The sequence below is a fragment of the Aythya ferina genome (assembly GCF_964211825.1).
Source record: "Aythya ferina genome assembly, chromosome: 26".
Classification (NCBI taxonomy): Eukaryota; Metazoa; Chordata; class Aves; order Anseriformes; family Anatidae; genus Aythya; species Aythya ferina.
Window position 1 is genome coordinate 2,030,179 of NC_140324.1, and position 22,562 is coordinate 2,052,740.

The 22,562-nt window shown below is 67.6% G+C and overlaps 1 protein-coding gene across 5 annotated transcripts in view; it reads left to right on the forward strand.

The window, feature by feature from the left end:
* The window catches only part of NFIC (nuclear factor I C), a 40,575-nt gene extending 18,013 nt beyond the window's left edge, over nt 1–22,562 (forward strand). For 2 of the 5 annotated variants that reach the window (XM_084498344.1, XM_084498342.1), the window contains 10 exons: nt 2,303–2,834; nt 13,256–13,327; nt 13,682–13,756; nt 13,905–14,028; nt 14,260–14,384; nt 16,668–16,796; nt 16,890–17,074; nt 18,802–18,961; nt 20,084–20,169; nt 22,390–22,562. In XM_084498344.1, the coding sequence (XP_084354470.1) occupies nt 2,303–2,834; nt 13,256–13,327; nt 13,682–13,756; nt 13,905–14,028; nt 14,260–14,384; nt 16,668–16,796; nt 16,890–17,074; nt 18,802–18,961; nt 20,084–20,169; nt 22,390–22,407 (1,506 nt within the window). In that variant the 3' untranslated portion in view covers nt 22,408–22,562. The remainder of the gene's footprint in view (nt 1–2,302; nt 2,835–13,255; nt 13,328–13,681; nt 13,757–13,904; nt 14,029–14,259; nt 14,385–16,667; nt 16,797–16,889; nt 17,075–18,801; nt 18,962–20,083; nt 20,170–22,389) is intronic. The other 3 variants (XM_084498346.1, XM_084498343.1, XM_084498345.1) reach the window with 2 other exon arrangements.

Consider the following 22,562-nt stretch of genomic DNA (forward strand, 5'->3'; position numbering starts at 1 on the left):
CCTCCAGCCAGCCCTGCCACCGGCTGCCCGGGGAGGGTGGCAGGGCCGGGGTCTGGCAGCAATTTGTAGGGCTCGCCCGAATAACCGGCCACCAAGGAAGATCAGCCGCCCACCACCCCGGCCAAGTATTGTTTTTGGAACTCGCTGCTTCTTTTTTCGGCTCCTGTCTTACTTTTCTTTGACCTTCTTCCCTGATTTAAGACACATGCCCAGCCCTTGCCCAGCTGCACTGAATTAGCGGCTGCTGCTGGGGAGGGAACCAGACCCTGCGGCCGTGTGGGGCTGTGGACGCCCCAGGAGCAGCCGGCAGGGACGGCTCCGTGGGCAGGATGAGTCCCCTGAGCAGGGATGGATCCCATGGGCAGGGATGGATCCCCTGGGCAGGATGAGATCCCATGGGCAGGATGGATCCCTGGGGTTGGGGTGGGTCCCTGCAGGCAGGGTGGGTCCACGTGGCAGAGCTATCCCCCAGCAAGGACGGGTCCCCGTGGTCAGGATGTGTCCCCCAGCAAGGATGGTTCCTTCTGGGCTGTGAGGGGACACCCACCAGGGTCACAGCTCCGGCGATGCTGCTGGGGTCAGTGGGGGATAAAACGGATCTGGAGTGGGGGCCTTCAGCTTCCCGGGGGTGCTGTGCTGGGAAATTTTGGGGTCTGTGCTTGAGGGAACTTCTGGGGATTGGTGGAGCCGTGCTGGTCGTTACTGGGATCTGTGCAAGGGGACCAGCAGGGTCTGGGATCCAGGAGGGGACATCAGGGGCTGTGCTGGGGGCTGTGAGCGGGGTCTGTGCGGGGCTGCTTTGGGGCTGTTCTGGGGCTGGGGCCGTGTGGGAGCCCCAGCAGGGACGGTTGGTGCCGGGAGGGGACAGCGGGGTCACCTGGGGACAGGGCTGCTTTGGCACGGCACCGCTGTCCGCAGCCTGCAGCGGGGGCTCCGTCCTTGCACCGATCCTGCCCAGGCGTGGGTCCCTCTCCCTGCAGCCCCCCCGGCCGTGTTCCCAACCCCCCAGCCCAGGCGTGGGGCTGCGGCGTGGTGCTGGGCTCCGTCCCGCAGTGAGGGGCCCCGCGGGCCAAACCCTGCCCTCGGGGACGCGCGTTGCTTCCGCCCCGGCTGTGCACCACGGGGCTGCTTCGCCCTCGCCCTGCCCTCAGCTGTGCCGCCACGATCCGGCTGGGGGAGGGAGTGAGAAAAAAAAGGCTTTTGGAAGGCTTGGAGCTATGGTGGCGGGCAGGCAGAGGCCAGTTTGCACCCTCCCTGAAGCCAACCCCACTTCTCGCAGCCCTCTCCATGCCCGCGCCCGCTTGCTCCGTGCCAGGTCCCCTCACGGCACCCGCAGGGCCGGATCCTGCCCGGGGCTGCTCTTTGGGGCACGGGGCCGTTTTCCCAACGCAAACCCTCCTCAACCCAACCACCCCGAGGCACCGGGGAGCTCGGCCGCGTTGATTTTCCAGCGCCGAGCCCCGCCGGGAGGGCTCCCGACACCTCGCTGTGCCCCGTGCGTGTGTCCCCCCCGTCCCCCCCCTTCCCCAGCCCCAGCCAGGAAGCACGGATTTTTTCCGAACTGGGAAAATCGGATGCGGGAAGGAGGGGCTGGGGAGATGGATGCACTTTCCTTGTTTTCTTTCGGGGACGGCCTCATCCAGCAGCCAAGTGGAAAAAGACAGTCAGAGCACGCATTGCTCACTGGGCCGCCCGCCAGCAGCCGGGCTGGCCAGAACTGGGGCAAACTGGGGGGAGTTTCCTCGGTCCGGAGGGAGCGGGGAGCACCGTGGCACCCACGGCCCGTGCGGCGCCCGCCTCGGGTGCCACCCCGGGGTGCTGGGGACCCGACCCGGGTGGCTGGGGCGGCTGCTGGGCACCCGGCGCGGCTGGGTGCGATGTCAGGCGGGATTTCTGCGCCTGTCGGGAACGGATCCCGGCGCGCGTGGGTGGGAAGGGGAGAGGGCTCGGATCCTGCCGACACAGCACGCCTGACGTCAGCGCCTGCCCCTCCGCGGCCCCGGCGGCTCCGTCGCGCCCCGGCCGCGTTTGGTGGCCTGGCGAGATTTATGGGTGCTGCCAGGGGACGCGGGAGCGATGTCCCGTGTCCCCCTCTGCATCCCGGTTGCAAGGGGCTGGGGGGTCCCAGCCCCAGCGGGCGGGCGCCGCTTCCCTGCCTCCTGGCCGCTGCTCCGACGGGGACGTGGCCCGGCGGGGATGTCCCCAGCGGGTCCCCGCGGGTGGCCAGGGGTGGGTTTGGGGACACGGGAGGGGGGGACGCGGGCTGGGCCGGGGGTGACGGCCTGTCCCTGTGCTCCCGCAGGATGAGTTCCACCCCTTCATCGAGGCGCTGCTCCCCCACGTCCGGGCCTTCGCCTACACCTGGTTCAACCTGCAGGCCCGCAAGCGCAAGTACTTCAAGAAGCACGAGAAGAGGATGACGAAGGACGAGGAGAGGGCGGTGAAGGACGAGCTGCTGAGCGAGAAGCCCGAGGTCAAGCAGAAGTGGGCCTCGCGCCTCCTGGCCAAGCTGCGCAAGGACATCCGGCCCGAGTGCCGCGAGGACTTCGTGCTCTCCATCACGGGCAAGAAGCCCTCGTGCTGCGTCCTCTCCAACCCCGACCAGAAGGGCAAGATGCGCCGCATCGACTGCCTGCGGCAGGCGGACAAGGTGTGGCGGCTCGACCTCGTCATGGTCATCCTCTTCAAAGGGATCCCGCTGGAGAGCACGGACGGCGAGCGCCTGGTCAAGTCGGGCCAGTGCACCAACCCCATCCTCTGCGTCCAGCCCCACCACATCAGCGTCTCCGTCAAGGAGCTCGACCTCTACCTGGCCTACTTCGTCCGCGAGAGAGGTAGGCACTGCCTGGGTGGCTCTCGGGGAGGGGATGGGGCTGGGATCTGTCCTGCTGCAGCCGTGCCCCACCGGGGGATTTGTTTCTCCTTCCCACCTCGTGCCGCAGGTCGGGGAAGCCACCCTGGGGACCAATGTCACCTCCCCAGCCCCATGGAGAGGAGCCCAGTGCTCAGCACAGCACCGTGAATCCCGTCCCACGTGGGTGCCCCCGTGTCTGCCCTCTCACCCCACCTGGCACCGATCCTGGTTCCCGGGGAGGGGCATATTAGGGGGGGTGTGAGCGGTCCCCGAGGCTGCTGATGGTGCTGGGGACGCAGGGCAGCAGGCGGCTGATGTGTGCCAGGAGAGGACAGCCTGTCCCCAGCGTGTCCCCGGGGATGCTGGCAGCAGTCCAGCAGCCGTTCGCCGCGGCCACGTTCACAAACAGAATGGGGAAACTGAGGCACGGTGGGCGAGGCAGACGCAGCATGGCCACGAATAGGTCCCGAAGCCATCGTCCCCGTGTGCCAGGAAGACAAATCCTGGAGCTCGAGGCAGCTCCTGCTTTACCCGGGCAGCTTCGCTGGCTCCAGATGGTGCCGTGCTGGTGTGTGCAGCTCTGGGGTCCCACGAGGAAGGGACCTTTTGTGGCTGTGTGCTCAGCTTGGGCTGAGAAAAGGTCTCACGGCTGGGTCCCCCCCTGCCCCCCGATGTCCCCGCTGCTCCCCGATGTCCCCCTGCGCCCAACCACAGCCGATGCAGCGGGGGGAGCGCAGGGCGGCTGCTCCCCTCCCGGTGCTGGCGGCAGCCCAAGGATGGATCGTGGCACCGAGGGGGGCTCTCGGGGCTGTAATCCCAACAAAGGGGGGTTGAAAAAATCACATCAGGAGCCATAAATCACAGCGGGCACGGGTGGATGTGCTGGGTGTCGGCCAGGTCGCCCGGAAGCCACCGTAGTCTGCCAGGCTCCCCGTGCCCCCCCCCCCCTGCACACCCTCAGGGGGTGGGCCGGGCGCTGGAGGGATTCAGGTTTTGGGGTCACAAAACCCTCGTGGCTATGGGGACAGGCAGGTCGCGATGCCCAGCGGCATCATCCCATGGCGAGCCTGGGGATTGCTCCCCAGAACCAGCACCCTGCGTTGTCCCATGCTTTGGTGGCCTCTCCGGGGTGCCCCCCACCCATGGGACGTCACCAAGCACCCGTGGGTGTCCGGTGGGTCGGGGAGAGCCGGGCACACCTTGCACCGTGCCCGCCGGGGCTGGATCCTGCCCCAGGGCTGCTGCGTGCACGTGTGTGCTTGCACGTGTGCTTGCACGTGTGAATGCACGTGTGCGTGCACGTTGTGCCAGCGCCTCCCGCCCGCGCGCTCGAGGGCAGGATGGGACCCAGCAGGCGCGGCCGTTCCCCACAGGGTGCACTGGGGACGACGGGCGCTGTGCTGGGTGCAGAGCCATGGGTGCTGCTTGGGGTGGGGGGCAGGATGTGGCATCGGGTGCCGGGCAGCGTAGGGGGGCGTTGGGTGCTTGGCCCTGCTGGGCTGAACTGGGACAGGGCACTGGGCTTAACTGGGGTGCTGCTTGCGATGCTGGGGGCACCCTGCACCCTGTACTGGGCTGAACTGGGAGCCTCCCCGGATGGACTGGGACCCCGCAGTGTGGGTGCCAGGGGGGTTCCCCAGTGGCCCCGCAGCCGCGGGTGTCCCCAGGGGAGGCGGCCGCCCCCCTGCCACCCCCCCCCCCGCCCGCGACCTTGACCCTGGTGTCTGGGTCCCCAGCAGCCGCAGTCACCTGATGTCTAATTGGGAACACGGCGGCTGTAAATACTCTCTGATAAGGCCTGGCAGCCGCTCACTTTCCCTGTTAAGGTCGCTCCGCGCCCCGGTTAAGGGGGACCAGGGGACAGCTGGCAGCAGGGGGGGGTGTTGGGGAGGGACCCCGGGGTGCTGCTGGGTGCTGGGTGCTCAGCATCGCCCGGCCCCGTTGCACACAGAGTGCTTTGTGCAAGGAGGGGTTAGCCGGCCGGTGGGGAAACTGAGGCAGGGACGGACATGGGGGGACCCCGTGATGGGGAGAAACGCGCTGTCCTGGTGTGGGAGCATTGGGGGCGCTGGGGGTCCTCGTGGCCTCGCACACTGGCTGGGTCCATCCTGCATGCTGCTGCACGCTCAGTGCTGCACCCAGCAGCACCCAGCAGCACCCAGCAGCACCCAGCAGCACCCATGTGCACACTCCTGCATTTTCCCTGCTCACTCCCTCACGCTCACTGCCCCCTTCGCACACTTCGCCCCCGCTTTGCTCATCTCAGCACCCCCAGCCCCAAACCCGGCCGGAGGCCAGCAGGAGGAGGAGGCTTTGGGGGGGGCTGCCCCTCACCCCTGGGGGGCTCCAGCGCCTGGCTCCGGCCGCCCGCAGCCCCCCGGCATCGGCCGCAGCGCGTGGGCTCAGCCGCCCGCCCGCGCCCGGCTCCTTTCGCTGCTGTCAGCAGAATTTCCCAGCCGCTGCTCTGGCAACGCGAGGGAGGGGGGGCGGCGGAGGAGGCCCCCCCCTGGCCGGGCCTCCCTGCTAGGAGAGGCTGGGGAGGGCTGAGCTGCCCCCCCCGCAGTGATGCCGAGGGCCGGGGCGTGCTGGGGACCCTGCTGCGGTGCCCCCGTGTGCTCGGTGCAGGTGGGGAAACTGAGGCACGGTGAGGCTGGGGAGGGCAGGGTCTGTCCCCCACCCCTCAAAGCCCCGCTTCAGACCCATGGTGTGCTGGGTGCTGCCTGCAGGGCTGGGCGCAGGATGGGTGCTGGGTGGGTGCAGCGCTGCAGCCAGGGCTGGGAGCAATGTGGCTGCAGAGCTGGGTGCAGGCGGGGTGCAGGGTGCGTGCAGGGCATTTGTAGGGTGGTTGCAATGCTGGTTGTAGGACGGGTGCAGGGCCAGGAGCGGGGCTGGCTGCAGTGCACGGTGCAGGATGAGTGCAGGACGGGTGCAGGGTGTTTGCAGGCTGGGTGCAGGCGGTGTGCACGGCCAGGAGCAGGGCTGGCTGCAGTGCAGGGTGCAGGATGGGTGCAGGATGGGTGCAGGACTGGTTGCAGTGCAGGACGGGTGCAGGACGGGTGCAGGATGGGTGCAGGATGGTTGCAGGCTGCTCCAGGCTGGCTGCAGGCTGGGTGCAGGCTGGGTGCAGGGCTGGGCTCTGCACACCGCAGTGGGGGAGGGGTTGGCGCTGCAGCCCAGAGCTGGGTGTGCAACGGGGGGGGGGGGGGAGAACAGGGAGGGGGGGGGGGAAGCTCGGAGGTCGCTGGTGAAAGTCAAAAGCATTGCAGTAAAATGGTAATCAATCTCCCCAGTCGATTGTGCCAGGACCTTCGAAGCATTACAGAGAGATTCCTCCCAACTGCTCCCTACGGCAGCAGCGTGCGGGGGGGGGGGCCGTGCTGCAGCCCTGCAGCCCCAGCTCCGTGGCCCCCACCCCTGCGCCCCCCCACCCCTGCACCGCCAGGCACGGGGAGCACGGGGAGCCAGGAGGACGGGGCCCCTTGCACCCTTTTGGGGTGCTCCGGGATGGGGGGGACCTCGCAGCGATGCCCCCAGCAGGCTGGGGGGGTGCAGGGGGGGGCCTGGGCTCTGCCCTGCCGCGAGCTTCCCCCAGCAGTGCCCTTTGGCTGAGCCCAGCGGGGCGAGCAGATGGGCGCCGGGGTGCGGGAGGGGGGGGTCAGGCAGCGAGCCCTGGAGGGGGGGCACCGCGCTCCCCCTGGCACACCGCAGCGGCCCCCCCAGGCCTGGCAGCCGCTTATCTCCCCTCCCCAGCCCGGCGAGAGGCAGATGGCACCAATCTGCCGGGGGAACCCGTGCCAGGGCGCCCGGCCCGAGCGCGCCCGCTGCCCGCTGCCCGTGCCAGGCCGGCGGTGCCAAGTGGCCGTGCAGCTCCCCCCCCGGTTGGAGGAGCAGGCATTACCCCCCCTCCCGAGCAAAAATATCCATGGGGAGGCTGTCGGGGTGCGCAATATTTGGGGTCTGCCCTTCGCAGGCACACACGGGGTGCTGGCGGGCAGGTGGGCCCTGATAACCGCCCCCAGCAGCAAGATAAACACACGCTCCCCCCCTTAGCACCCCCCCACACATACCAGGTATCGCTCCCCTCGCAGCCAAACCGCCCGGGGAGCCGGGGCTGAGGTCCTGGAGATAGGCAGAGCCCCGAGGCTGGGAGGGGAGACGCCCCCCCACCCCCAAACACAAAGCGCACAATGTTAGTAGCCATCAGAGAATCTGCAGGCTGCGGGAGCTGTGCGTTGCAAAGGGGACGGCAGCGGTGTGAGGGGCACACGGGGGGGGTGCTGGTCGCAGGGTTCCTGTCCCCTGCACCGTCACCCCCCCAGGGGTGTCCCCATGGCAAGGGCCATGCTCCCGTCCCCTCTCCGCGCCGGTGCCCGCGGTGGTTTCGGCACGCGGAGCTCCCAGCTCGACGCGCCCTTGGGAGGTCAGGGTGTCCCCGGCACCCCGCGGTGCCCAGCCCTGTGTCCCCAAGTCCCCAGGGGCAGGGGGCTCTGCCAGCACCCCCCTGGGCCAGAACAAGCCACAGGCACAGCGTCACCAGTGCCCTGAGCGGCCCCGTGCTCAGCGAGTGGAGCCCTCGGGACCTGGCACCGGGTGCGAGGGGAACGTCCCCGTCCTCGGGCACGGCGAGGGGACCGGGCTGCCGGCCGTGCCGCTGGTCCCCCAATGAATAAAAGATGAACGCCGTGCGTCTTGCCAGCACCTGCTGTCCCCCGCCTTCGCCACCCGCCGTCCCCCCGCGCTGGCAAGCGCCGTGCCCTCCCCGGGGCCGCAGTTGCCATCCTGGCCGGGCGCCCGGCTCCGTGCCGCGCTGGCGAGGGACAGCTGGGGTGGCAGATGCCAGCGGCTCTCCTGCCCCCGCCGGCGGCCGTGGGCACAAGGAAAGGGGGGGACAGACGCCACCGAGCCCCCGTGCCCGGCTGGCACCGGCAGCTGGGGCTGGGGTCCCCGCCAGCCGCAGGAGGGATAGTGCCACAATGCCCGGGGGGTGCGTGGGGGGTGTCACAGGGAGGTTGGGGGCACAGGCGTGTTGGGGGGCTGTGCTGGGGGGCTGTGCTGGGGGGCTGTGCTGGGGGGCTGTGCCGTGCCCCGGGGCAGGGGCTCGGGGCGCAGTGAGGCCCAGGACAGGTGAGGGTGCAGCAGGTCTGGCCGGGGGGGGACAGCAGGGGCAGTGCTGGGGGCCAGGCCAGGAACCCTCTGGTCCTCCCCGGTCATCGCCCTTCCCCTCCCTCCCTTGTTACCCTCTGTCCTGCCCTCTGCTCATTTCGCTTTTCTCTCTTTCCATATTTTATTCAATTTACTTTCCCTTTCTTCTCGTTCCTTCTTTTTCTTTTTCTTTTTCTTTTTCTTTTTCTTTTTCTTTTTCTTTTTCTTTTTCTTTTTCTTTTTCTTTTTCTTTTTCTTTTTCTTTTTCTTTTTCTTTTTCTTTTTCTTTTTTCTTTTTCTTTTTTCTTTTTTTCTTTTTCTTTTTCTTTTTATTTTTCTCTTCTTCTTCTTTTTTTTCTTTTTCTTTCTTTTTCTTTTTATTTTCCTTTTCTTCTTCTTCTTCTCCTTCTTCTCCTCCTCCTCCTCCTCCTTTTTCTTTTTCTTTTTCTTTTTCTTTTTCTTTTTCTTTTTCTTTTTCTTTTTCTTTTTCTTTTTCTTTTTCTTTTTCTTTTTCTTTTTCTTTTTCTTTTTCTTTTTCTTTTTCTTTTTTCTTTCTTTTTATTTTTATTTTCTTCTTCTTCTTCTTCTTCTTCTTCTTCTTCTTCTTCTTCTTCTTCTTCTTCCTCTTCTTCTTTTTCTTTCCTTCTCCCTTTCCCTTTCCCTTTCCCTTTCCCTTTCCCTTTCCCTTTCCCTTTCCCTTTCCCTTTCCCTTTCCCTTTCCCTTTCCCTTCCCCTTTCCCTTCCCCTTCCCCTTCCCTTTCCCCTTCCCCTTCCCCTTCCCCTTCCCCTTCCCCTTCCCCTTCCCCTTCCCCTTCCCCTTCCCCTTCCCCTTCCCCTTCCCCTTCCCCTTCCCCTTTTTCCTTCCCCTTCCCCCTCTCCACCCCCACCCCCCTCCACCCCCCCATGCCTCTGGGTCCAGCCGCCAGCCCCACACCAGCTGACAGAGGGGGCACCCCGACCCCCCCCCCCAGTCTTGGGGGACCCCCCCACCCCACCCCACGTTGTTGCAGGGCAGGGGGACAGACAACGGTGCCGAGCCCCCCTCCCCTCACTCCCCCAACCCCGTCCCTTTGTCCGCTGCCATCTGTCCCCGCTCTTGCTGGCTGCGGCCCAGCCACGTCCCGGCTGCCCTCGGTGGGGGCCGGGTCCCCCCCGCGCCCCCCCTGCGCCGCCGCCGCCGTCTCCCCGCTCCCGCAGGGGTCGGCCGAGGACAGGAGCTCGCTCCCAGCGCGCTGGAGCTCGCAGGCGCCGGCCGCTTGCCCGGGCCAGCTGGCTGCAGCCGGCGAACGTGGCAGCGGGACGCGGCCCCGCCACCCCCAGCCCTTGGGGGGGGGACGACAACTCCACTCGCTCCCCCCACAGCACGAGAAAATTGGGGCCCCGCACCCCTCTGCAAGGGGCTGGTGGTGGTGGGGAGCTCCCAGCTCGATGCTCGGGCAGAGACCCGGCAAACTCATCGCACCCCGGGGGCTGCGGGTGCTGGGGAGGCACCAGGGGGTGCTGGGGGGGGGCTCTGGTGCCCCCAGCCTGCGGGGCTGAGCCAGGATTTAGTGCAGCACGTCGGGGGGGGGCGTTGTGCAAAGGAGGTTACACAAGCGGGGCTGTGCTGGGGTTTATGTAAGGGGCGGCGGGATGGGGACAAATGCTCAGAGCAGCACAAACAGGGGGGTCACTAGGATGGGGGGGGGTCCAAATCAGCTCCCCACAGCCCCATGGGGCTCAGGTTCCCGCAGGCAGCCCAGCTAGGCCGTTCACTCTGGGCCCTACTGATGGCTGCTGCGGTGGGTTCGGCCAGGCCCACCTTGGAGATGCTGGGGCCGCTCTGCCACGGAGGGAGAGAGGGGGACAGGGATTATCCCCCCAAAGGGAAACTGAGGCACGGAGCAGGAGCCTGCAGCACGGCTGCCCATCACCCAGCGGTCCCAAAGCCCCCCCCTCCAGCCCTGAGCATCCCCCAGCATCCCCCAGCCTCCGCGCCTGCGCCCCGCGCCGCTGCCGGTAACACCGTGCCCTGTTACCGTAAGCGCTCGGGCACGGAGCCAGGGCTCTCCCGCAGCCTGCGCCAGGGCCTCAGCCCCAGGGGGGAGCCCGGCCGGCGGGGACCCCCCCTCGGGGACAGCCCCGCTTGGGGCCGCCAAGCCCGGGGGCTGCCGGGGGGGGGCCCGTTCCCAAGCGGCGGGGCCGTGGGCAGGGAGCCGCTGTGGGGCCGGGGGCACCCTGCCAGCGCGCGGGGCCGGGGCGGCCGTAATTCAATGGGTGGCACGGGGCCAGGCTGCCAGCGCGCCTGGGCAGCCCTCGCTGCCCCCCCTCGCTGCGCCCCCCCCTCCCTGGGCACGCACTTTTCTATTTTTAAGAGGACGAGCTATCGACCTGTTTGGGCACCGAGATCTCGGCGCAGCGCGGCGGGGGGGGGGGACACGCTGGCACTTAACCCCTTCCCCGTGGCTGATGGGCAGGGGGTGCCCTGCGTGTCCCCGTCCCGTCCATGCTGCCCCCACATCAGCGACCCCCCCACGCCCCAAGGTGGGGGTGCGGGGTGAGAAAGCCCAGCCTGAAAAAAGGGGGTCCCAGCACCAACACCCAGAGGGGGTCACATAGCGGGGGGCACCTCCCCGGCGCAACCGAGCTCCGTGCGGGGTGCAGGCAGAGCAGCCCCAATGTTTGAGGGCAGGGGACCCCTCCCAGCCCCCCAGAACCCCTCCGGGGGGGGCCAAGCGTGGCGGCGGCGGCTCCTTCGCCATTTTAGCGAGCGTTGGCCGGAGGCAGGCAGCCGTCACATGGCGGTGAGAGCAGAGCTTGGCCGGCCGCTGCGCCGCGAGGAGGCAGCCAGAAATTGCTGGCACGCGCGCCCGGCCGCGCCACTGCGGCCCCCCGGCAGCTTGGGGGGGCCCCAATCCCCAAAGTGGGGTGCATTTGGGGGACCCCCACCCCCTCGTGGGGCAGCACCAGGGTGGTGGGCAGCGAGCGCAGGCATCCCAATGTGCTGACACTGGGTGATGCTGAGCGGGTGCAGGGTGCGGGGTGTGGGGGCAGCGGGGGGGTCTTGGGGTTTGGGGAGTCCCGGGGTACCCCCAGGGGGACAAACAAGGCTGGGATGGGGCGGCCTGGGGTGGGCAAAGGGCTGCGTGGGGCACCTTGGGGGTGTAAAGGGCCATGGGGGGGTTGGCATGGCCAAAGGGCCAAGGAAATGTCATGGGGGGAGCCATGGGGGCAGCTTGGGGGGGCAAAGGGCTGTAGGAGATGTTGGGGGGTGCAGGGAGGATGGTGTGAACGTCTCTGAGGGAATCGAGGGGCATGGGGGGCACCTCAGGGTGGGGAAACTACGGCCACAAGGCCATGGGGGGTGTCTTGAGGGGGCTGTAAAGGCCCACGTGGGGCAAAGGGCTGGGGGACACATCCTGGGAGGGGACAAAGGGCCTACGAGGGGCATTTTGGGGGGAGCAGGGGCTGTGGGGGGGGGCAGGACCCGCAAGGGGTGTCATGGGGTGAACAGAGACCACTGTGGGGGTCCTGGGACACCCAAAGGGCCATGGAGGTCATCTTGGAGCAGGCCCAGGGCCCACGAGGGGTATTTCGAGTTGAGCCCAACACCATGAAGAGCTCCAGGACGCAGGGCCCGGGCCGTGTGGGTGCCCTGGGACGGCCGCGAGGCTGTAGGAGGTGTCTGGGGGGGGCACGGGGCTCTGGGGGGCGTCTTGGGGTGACCGACGGGCCCTGGGAAGCACTGGGGGGCATCACATGGAGCAGCTCTGAGCGGGCCTCGGGCTTTGGGGACACCTCTCGGTGACTGAAAGAGCCGTGTGTGATATCTTGGGACAAATCAGAGGCCATGGGAAGGGTCTCAGGGGTGGGGAGAGCCACAGCGGGGTGCCGGGAGGCTCCTCGGGGTGAGCCGGGGCAGCGGGGGGCACCTCAGGGGGCGCGGGGCCGCGGTGCTGGGGCTGTAACCGCCAGCCGCCGCCCCGTGCCTTGGCCGGGCTCCATCGCTAACCACTTCCAGAGCCGCTGCGAGATTTGTTGTTTTAAGAGGCGAGGAGGGGCCGTGTCCGGCCCGCGGGTGCCCACGGGCGCACAGGGGGGTCCCGGCTGCTGCCCCCCGCCCCGGCTCGCACCCCTGTGCTTGGGGCGCCGGCTGCTGCCTGGGTGCACGATGGCTTTCCAAGTGGGAAAATAAAGGGAAAAAGCAGGGAAAAAAAAAAGGAAAAAATAATAAAAATGTGGGGGGAGCCAACCCCAAGCTTGGCGCTGGGGGAATTTCTGCTCCCTAAAATGGCTGCCTGGAGGAAGCCAAGCGCGGGCAAGCGCACGGGCACGGGGCGGGATGCGGCGTCGGGGCGGGATGCGGCGATGCCGCCGGCACAAAATGGCTGGCGGGCGGGCGCAGGGAAAAAAAAAGAAGGGGGGGGTGGGAAGGCTGGAAATTGGGGAGGGGAGGGAGACAAAATGGCTGCGACCGGCATCGACGCCAAGTGGGGGTGTCGGGGCGGGGGGCGGCGCGGTCCCACCGCCCGCGTGGCTTCGCCGCGGCGGCCAAAAATAACCGAGCTGGGAGGCGCGCGCACGAGGGGCTGGGGGGGCGAGGGAGAAAAAAGGGGGAGAAAATAAAGGAAAGAATTAAATGAAAAAAAAAAAAAAAAAGAAAGAAAGAAACAAAACGCCGCGGCGGGCTGGCTGGCAGCGGCGGGCCGATGTGTTTTGACTGCGCTGTTTGGATTGTCTCAGCCTTTTCCCGGCATCAGCCAAAGCTGCGAGAGCGATGCCGAAGGCCAAGGGGTGGGAGGAGGAGGAGGAAGGAGGGGGGAAACGGGGAAAAATTTGAAAAGAAAAACAACCAAAAAAATCTATCGCCAAGTGCTTGGAAGGGCTCCGAAGGCACCGGGGATGCGTTTGAAGTGTGCCCCGTGTGCCGGGGCGCGGCGGTGGGTTAAGGTGCAGGGATGCTCCCGAGGCTGCTGGCAGCGGGTCGGGGCTGTGGGGCTGCTGAGCTCAGCGTCTGCGCCGGTATTTTTAGATAAGACGTGTGGGCACGCGGGGCAGGGATGTCACCGAGGATGGTGCCTGTCCCCCGGCCTCCGGTCACGGCCCTTCGCCGGTGCGGGTATGGCCGTGGCGGGGAGCATCTCAGTGGGGCCTGCAGGGAGGGGACGGGCTCCACCGGTGGCAGGTGACGTCCCAGCTTGGTCACGTCCCTCCTGGGGACAGGCAGCCTGCCCGTGCCTCAGTTTCCCCAGCGGCTCACGCTGATTTCCTCTCTTGCAGATTCCGAGCAGAGCAGCAGCCCCCGGACGGGCATCGGCTCGGACCAGGAGGACAGCAAGCCCATCACGCTGGGTAAGCAGGGACACGGCGGGGACGTGTGGGGTCACCACCATGGGGTGCTCATGTCCTCCGTCATGTCCTGGGTGGCTTTGTGGCCAAAATGAGGATATGGGAGCAGAGGAACCAGGGCTCAGCACCCCATAACCGTGGGTCTACTGGGGACACCAGAGCCTGTCCCCAGGCCGCTGCAGCATAGACGGCCCTGAGGATGCAGGTGGGAGGGGGTGGGGGGGTCACAAGGAGGGGGTGGGGGGGTCACAGCTCAGCCCCCTGGCTCCCATGGGTGCCCTAGGGAGATGTGGGGGGCACGGGGGGAAGCACTGGGCCCCCACCCCCTCTCAGTGCCCTCCCCTCTCTCCTGTGCAGACTCGACAGACTTCCAGGAAAGCTTCGTGACCTCGGGGGTGTTCAGCGTCACCGAGCTCATCCAGGTGTCCCGAAGTGAGTGCCCATGGGCCCCCAGAAACAAAAAAAACCCTTCTCCAGCACTGTGGTGGCACTGGGACGGGCTTTGGGGTGGGTTGGGGGGGACACCAGTGCCACTACGGGGTGATGCCGAGCCCTTGCTGACACCATCCTCTCCCCACAGCGCCGGTGGTGACGGGCACGGGGCCAAATTTCTCCTTGGGGGAGCTGCAGGGCCACCTGGCCTACGACCTGAACCCCTCCAGCACGGGCATGAGGAGGACGCTGCCCAGCACCTCCTCCAGCGGGTAGGTGCCGCGGGGCGATGCCGGGACCGGCCCGGGCACAGCCGCGCGCTGCCACGCCGCGTGGGACGGCGCGGGCAGGTCAGGTCCTGCCATGTGCGCTGCGCCCCGACGGCAGCTGCCAGCACCCATGGGTGCCCGTGGCACGGGCTGGGGGGGTGGGCGAAGGAAGGGGGCCTCAGGGGGGACGGGGCGGCAGGGGACACGGCCAGCCTGACCCTTCGCTGTCCCCAGGAGCAAACGGCACAAGTCGGGCTCCATGGAGGACGACATCGACACGAGCCCCGGGGGCGAGTACTACACCTCCTCCAACTCGCCCACGAGTAGCAGCCGCAACTGGACAGAAGACATGGAAGGGGGTAGGTGCCGGGGGCTGCCTCGCTATAGGGGCTGCTGTGGGGCCCCAGCAGAACGGTGCTTCCCTGCGGGTGCTGTCGTGGTGCTATAGGGCGGGCACCCCTGCGGAAGCATAGGCACGGTGCCTGTGCCCTGGTGCTGCTATAAGCCCCCCTGTTTAGGCACAATCACTCTATAGGTGCTGTGGGGCTGCTATAGGGTCCCCCATTGAGGCACAGGCTCTCTGTAGGTGCCATAATGCTATTATGAGACACCCCCCACATTTAGGTACAGCCTTTCTATAGGGCCAGCCCCACACTGGCCTCTCCCAGCCCCACGGCTGCCGCGCTCGCTGTGGACAGATTTCTTTCTTGCTTTGCTTTTTTTTTTTTTTTTTTTTTTTTTTTCCCTTTCCTGTCTAGACAGCCCCAATTAGCTGTTCATTAAGAAAAAGGGGGGGCCGGGGCGGGCTGGGCTAATTAAAGCGATGCTGCGGGGCTGGCACGGCGGCTCCCACGCCCCAGGGCGCCTTCTCGGGGCTGCAGGCACAGAGCCCCCCACGCTTTTATCCCACCGTCCTGCACTCCCGGCAACGGGGCAGGATCCAGCCCGGCCTCCACACCCCGCTGGACCCCATCCCGTGGCCGCAGGGGTGCTGAGGAGCAGGGCTGGGGGCACGGAGCCCATCAGAAGGCATGCGGGATGCTGGCAGAAAGCAAATAAATGGGATTTTGGGGGGTGAGCTGAGCAAGGGAGTGTCCAACGCGAGGAAAGCTGTCCCCAGATGGGGTTTTCATTCCAGAGAGGATTTTTCCTGTTGGTGATGTTTCTGGGTATTTGGGGGCTCAGCCCTTGGGGTCGGACCCCCAGGCCTGTTGTGGGTCACTGCACAGCCCTCCCTAGGAGCTGGGCTGTCCCAAAGATGGGCCCAGCCCCACAGCAGCCCCCAAGGCCCCATACATGCAGGGGTTGTGCCCTGTACACACCGGAGACTGTGCCCTATATGGTTTGGGGACTGTGCCCCGCATAGGCCAGGGTCTGTGCCCCATATGGGCTGAGGACTTTGCCCCATCCTGATCTGGGCCTGTGCTACGTATGGTCCGAGGCTGTGCCCCATATGGACAGGACTGTGCTCCATCCATGCCCAGCACCGTGCCCCACTCTGTGCCCCCAGGGCCAACACTGTGCCCCACAGAGGCCAGAGGGAGGGCAGGAGGCTGCCGGGGCCATGCACACACGTGTGCACCGGCGTGCACGGGGTCTGCCACGGTGGCCTGATCCCGGCGGTGGCAGGGGGGCGGTGGGACGTGCTCAGCCGTGGCCGAGGGTTTTACGGCAATCCCGTACTGGATGTTCCGGGAAATCCTCCTAAACGAGCGTCTCAGACGGGGCTAAACCCATTAACGGCGCCTGGGCCAAATGGCCAGAGCTAAAGCTGCGGGGGGATTAACCCGCCAGCCCCCGCGCCCGCCTGGCCCCGTGGGGACCGGGGTGTCCTGCCCCCTGCGAGCACGCAGCCTTCCGGGCGCTGGTGTGGGGTCCTGCCCCACGTCAGGGGGTGTGGGGGTGTCCCCAGCCCCACGGGCACCGTGGGGAGAGGGAGCCCAGCCCCACACACACACATGCACTGCTCTGTGCACACAGATGCACACTTGTACAAACAATTGAGCACACGTGCACGTGCGCACACTCACGAATGCACAGCATCGTGCTGATGCACACGCAGGCATACGCACACATGAGCTCGTACACCTGCAGGTTGGTGTGCACATCTCTGCACACACCTGCCCACGATTGCACAGCTGCGCACACAGATGCATGCACACTCATGCTGAAGCACATGCACACACGCCTGCACACGCGTGCACACACACACATTCATGCACACGCATGCGGATCTGTGTGCACGTGCATGCACACCCATGCACAGCTGTGCACACAGCCGAAGCACACACAGACACGCACAGACACACACAGACACACACAGAACACACGTGCATGCACATGCGTGCATACAGACACCCAAATGCACACTGCACCCGGGTGCACACAGGTGCCTTGTGCATGTGCACAGCTCCTTGCACACGTGTGTGCACATACCTGCACGCAGATCCCCGTGCATACCCAGTGGTGCACACCCACGTGCCGGTGCACACCCACCCACACACCCCCAGGTGCTCTCACACCCGTGCACCCCTCCTGCACCCGCACACCCTCCCCAGGGTGCCCCCCAAACGAGCCCAGCACCCCAAGGCAGGACACTTTGGGGGCGCGCGGACCATAACACCTCCCCCTGTCCCCCCCAGGCATCTCCCCCACCGTGAAGAAGACGGAGATGGACAAGTCGCCCTTCAACAGCCCGTCGCCCCAGGACTCCTCGCCCCGGCTGAGCAGCTTCACGCAGCACCACCGTCCCGTCATCGCGGTGCACAGCGGTGAGTGCAGGGCCAGCACGGTGCCGGCGCGGGGCTCAGGGTCCGGGGGCTCCCGGTGACGCCGCCCGTCCCCTCTCCCTCTCTGTCCCGCAGGTATCGCTCGCAGCCCGCACCCTTCGTCCACGCTGCATTTCCCCACCACCTCGATTCTCCCCCAGACGGCCTCCACCTACTTCCCCCACACGGCCATACGGTACCCGCCTCATCTCAACCCGCAGGACCCCCTGAAAGATCTCGTCTCGCTGGCCTGCGACCCGTCCAACCAGCAGCCCGGACCGGTAAGGGTCCCGCACCCCGTCGCCGTCACCATCCCCGCTGTCGGGGGTACCCCCGAGGGGACGTGGTCCCCCCGAGCGTCGTCGCCCGGAGGCAGGGACGCGTGGTGTCGGGGGGCTCCGCCGCCGCTGCACGGGGGGTTTTGGGGGCTCTGGTGGCAGCCGGGTGCCGGCACGAGCTCCGGACGAGCATCAGTGTTGGTTCAGTGCGCGGGTGGAGTCGGCGCACCTCGTTTCTCCGGCGATGGGGCTGCGGTCCCCTGGGACCCGCGGGGCTGAGCCGTCACCTGGGGCTGGGGACGCAGGGGACAGTGGGGTGTCTGGCTGTGGATGTGACCGTCTCCGGAGAGGCACCGTCTTGGAGCGCGCCCGGTGGAGCGCTGGGCCCGCCGTGCCCCGTCCGCCTGCACAGAGGCTGGTGACCCGTCGGCCGCTGCTGTATCGCGTCCTGCTGCGTCACCCCGGGGTGGCAGGGGCTCGCCGTGCTGCTCTGCGCCTTCCCTCACCCTGTGCTCCCTGCACCCCGTGCTCCCAGCACCCTGCACACCCAGCACCCCGTGCACCCAGCACCCTGCACACCCAGAACCCTGTGCATCCAGCACACCAGCACCCTGCATACCCAATGCCCTGCACACCCAGCACCCCGCACACCCAGCACCCCGTGCACCCAGAACCCTGAATATCCAGCGCCCTGCACACCCAGCACCCTGCACACCCAGTGCCCCGTGCACCCAGCACCCCGTGCGCCCAGCACCCTGTGCACAGAGCACCGCCTGCACCAAACACCCTGTGCAACCAGCACCGTAGGCACCGCACACCCCATGCACCCCATGCACCCAGCATGCCATGCACCCCACACCCCACGTACCCAGCACCCCACGTACCCAGCACCCTCTGCACAAAGCACCCTGTGCACCCAGCAACCTTCACAACCCCACACCCTGTGCACCCAGCACACCAGGCAGCCCACTCCCCGTGCTCCCAGCAGCTTCTGCACCCAGTACCAGTGCACCCAGTACGCTGTGCCTCCAGCACCCTGTGCACCCCGTGGACCGCACACCCAGCACCCCACACACCCCGTGCACCACACACCCAGCAACCCGTGCACCCCGTGCACCCAGCACTGGGTTCCTTTTGTGCCAAGGCCAGGAGCAGGGGTGGCTTTGGTCCCTCCTGCACGCCGTGCCTCCGTACCCTGTGCCTCCACACCCTGTGCCTCTGCACCCTGTGCCTCCATACCCCATGCCTCTGTACCCCGTGCCTCCGTACCCTGGCTCCGCCACCGGACGCAGAGGGTCTTGGGGACCCCCTGCCCAGCACCAGCAAGGCCTGATGCCAGGGCGAGGGGCACGACTGCCCTTCCCCATGCAGGGGCTCAGGATCAGGGGCTAGTTCAGGATGGATTCCAGGCCGGCAGGGGGGGAGCAGCCTCCACCAGGCTCCACCACGGGGAGGCTGCGGAGGAGCCTTCGGAGGCCGCCACAGCAAGGTGCCCTCTCCCTGCTTCCAAGGGGTCCCGCGGTGTCGCCCCCACCCTGTCCCTGCTCGGTGGCTCTGCTCCCCCCCGTGCCGGGGCTCGCCGATGCCGTCCGCTCAGGGCTGCTCTGAGCCCCACCAAACTCGTGTCACCGAGGGACGCTCCGCGCCGCGCGGGGCCCGGCCTCGCCGCTGCCGCCTGTGCCTCCCTAATGGCTTTTGCTGTTTGTTTTTTGTCTGTGTTGTGTCCCCAGTTAAATGGAAGTGGTCAAGTGAAAGTGCCCAGCCACTACCTGCCCACGCAGATGCTGGCGCCGCCACCTCCCCCCGGCATGCCCCGGTTGGCCGTCTCTCCTGACACCAAATCCACCACGACAACTTCGGAGGGAGGGACGACCTCACCGACGTCACCCAGTAAGCACCCCCGCGGCGCCCACCCTCCCGCCGGCCCCCTCCTCTCGCCACCCCGGGGTGCTGCCGGAGGCGATGCACGCAACCAGTTTGCTGGGTCTCAGGCAGGGCGGCGCGGGCGCTTCGCCCGACGTCCCCCGGGCGGGCTCGGAGCTGGTCCCAGGGACCGGCACGAGCCCCGCGTCCCTCCCGGGCGGCCGGCGGAGCGGGAGGGGGCAGCAGAGCCGCAGCCCCCAGGGTGGGCGCAGGGGGGAGGCTCCTCGCCTCTCCCTGCCTCAGTTTCCCCAGCGGTGCGGTGCTGCGGGGACCGGTGCGGCGCCGGGCTCTGCGCTGGGGCATCGTCCTCTCATTGCCACGGGGGTCGAGGAGTGCTTGCAAAGCCCCCCAAAATCTCGACGTCAGGCTTCGTTAGCAGCACTGGCTGACGAGCTTGGCTCCCCTCCACTCCTCCTCGGGGGGCTGCAGCGCCTCGGGCAGGAGGATTTCAGGGTTGCCTCGGGGCACGGGCTGCGGCGGTGGGACGCCGTGCCACCGTGACGCTGCATGGGGTGGGGAACGTCCCCATCCCACTGCACCCCAGGGACACCCCCGGTGCCCTGTGAGGCCGCGTGTCCCCAGGTGCCGCCAGCTGGAGTGTGGGTGCTGAGTTTTGGTGGCATGAACACATCAATGTGGAGGGGACAGCTCAGGATGGCATGGCACAGCCGGTGACAGGGCCATGGCACAGGGAGGGGACCGGGCAGTGCCAGTCCCCCCCCGGGCTCAGGAAGGACGCACTGGAGGTGCTGCCTGTCCCCAAGGGGGACAGGGCCTCCTGCCACCACCTGGCCTCCATAGGGCTCAGTGGGGTCCCAGTGCCAGCCCCCAGCTGGGGGGACGTGGCCAAGCGGCGCCGGCAGCCCCTGTCCAGAGCCTGCGTGGCACAGGGGCACCCGTCCGTGCCAGCAGGCACCGCGCGGCACCGTGTGGCACAGCTCTCCGGCACGGCCTGTGGGGCCGGGGATGTCACCCGGCCACCGGCTCCGGGTGCCCGGGACCCCCGTCCTGCAGCGGGCAGGGCTGGCCCGGGGGGCTGATGGCGGTGCCACCCGCAGCCCCGTTAACGAGCTCTCGTTTGTTCCCCAGCCTACTCTGCACCAGGCACGCCCCCTGCGAACCGTTCCTTCGTGGGATTAGGACCAAGGGATCCTGGGAGTATCTATCAGGCACAGGTGAGACGGGGGGGCTGCTGGGGGGACCCTCCTGCCCTCGCCCCGGGCAGCACCAGCCTGGCATCGCCGCTGTGGCACCGCCGCCGTGGGCATCGCAAGCGTGGGCACTGCCACCGTGGTTGTTTCCCTCGTGGTCGTTTCTGCCGTGGGCTCCGTGGGACTCTGTGCCGTGGGCATCACCGCCGTCACATCGCCACCGCGGGCATCCCTGCTCTGGGCGTTGCACCGCCACCACAAGCATTGTCACTGTGGGCATTGTCCCCGTGGTGTCCCCACCACGGGCAGCTCCGTCCTGGCCAGGGGGGTCTCCCGGTGACCCCGTGGGGCTGGGGCTGCCCCAGAGGCACCCCGTGCCAGGCCACCAGGTGCTGCCAGTGCCTCGCAGCCACAAAGGGTCCCCAGGGTCCGTGCCATGCCCACGCCTGGCGCCTCGCCGGGCTCTGGCTGCGCCCCACGTGCCACCACGGCACAGCTGGGTGCCCACAGCATCGCTGAGCACGGAGGGCACCGAGGGGTCCACGTGTCCCCTCTCCAGGAGGGCGCAGGCACCCTGCTGTCACCCGGCTGTGCCCGCCAGCTGATCGGGACACAGCAGGAGGTGGCGTGTGCCTGCCCAGATGCCTTTAATTAGTGCTGGGCAGTTTTTAATCTGCAGCTTGTGAGCCGGCGCGAGCGCAGCAGGCACTGCCAGCGGGCTGGGGCAGAGGTCCCCACGGGTGACACCAGCCTTGGCTGGTCGCTGGCCTGGCTGCTGCGTGGGGTGACAGCACTCGGTCACCTGGGGAGGTTCCCTCTCGGTCCTCACCCCTCCATGTGCCCACGGGGTGCAGCAGGACTGGGGGGGATGGCGCCGTGCCAGGGGCACCCATGGGTGCTGTGTTGTGCCAGGGTGTGCGCGCTCAGGGTCTGTGACCGTGCCGTGGGGCACATTGGGGTGCTGTGCCACAACAAGGGGGGTGACCCCCCCACACTGATCCCCTGGGGCACCGCGGAACCCCCCAGCTCCAGTGGGGTGCCCCCATCCTACGCAGGGTGCTCGGTCCCCACACATCCCGCAGTGCCCGGTCTGGCGCCGACCACAGCCTCCGCCCTGCCTCAGTTTCCCCAACCCCACGCATGGGCACAGCGGGGTCCCCCCAGCCCCCTGTGGGTCACCACCAGGTGCTCGTGGGGTCCCTGTCCTCCTGTCCAGCACCGGGAGCTGCCGTGTGTCCGGCCATGGGGTGGGGGGGGGTTGCTCTGCGTGGGGAAACTGAGGCAAGGGGAAACAAAGCCGTGTCCGGGGAGGGGCTGTCCCCAGCCACGTGCCACCCACGGCAGGTCCCCAGACCTGGAGAGGTCTCTCTGGTGGCGCAGTGTTGGGAGCTGGGGTGCTCGCAGGTGTTGGGGGGGCTTTGGGGAACGTCAGAGAGGGGCTGGGGGGGACGCAGGAGGCGCCGGCGTCCCTGGCCAGGGCGGCTGAGACCTGGCGCTCTCGGGTCATGTGTGGCGGGGCCGGGAAGGGTTAAGGGAAGCGGAGGCCCCCGAGCTGTCTCGTTGCCAACGGAAACCAGACATGAGGTCATCGGGGATGAACTTGGACTTGGGGCGGCCGGAGACAATGGGAGGGCGGTGGGGGGCCGGCAGTGGGGCTGGTGGGACCCCCGGCCCTGCCACCCCCTGCGCTGGGGACAGCCGCTGTCCCCAAAGGGGGCGAGCCCCGGGGAGCATCCCAGCCTTTGTCAGGGTGAAAACGGCCCCAAAGTCGCCTCGGGGTGTGGGGCTGTGGTGGGGAGCCTGGGGGGGGCACAGCGTGAGGGTGGCTTCCAGGAGGGACCACGGCGGGGACGTGCGGGACCCGTCCTGCTGCTGGGGCCGGGGAGCACCGGGCACGGTGCCATGGGGACCCGGGGAGGGGGACACGGCACCGGGGAGGGGGTCCTGGCACAGCAGGGAGGGAGGGGCTCGGGGACATCCCAGCAGAACGGGGACACAGGGTGGCAGCGCGGCGGGGACGGTGGCACAGGGGACATCGGACACGGTGCAGTGACGCAGGGCGCAGCGGGACGGGGCTGCGTGGCGAGGACGTGCCAGGTCCCCCCGGCTCCAGACGGGGAAACTGAGGCACGGGGAGGGTGGCGGGGGGGCACGTGCTGACACGGAGGCCCAGGGGCTGCCGCAGGCAGGGGGCACGGCCCGCGGGGCACAGCACTAACGGCGCCTCTCTCTTCTCTCCGGCAGTCCTGGTACCTGGGATAACGCAGCCGTGCCACCCCTTCGCCTCCCTTCTCCTCTGCTTTAGGCACCCTGAGAGGAAAATCCCCGTCCCAGAGCACCAGGCCCAGCCTTTCGGTGACGACGGAGAGCACGAACTAACGACGACGACGACAAGCAAAACCCATCCCGGAAGGAAA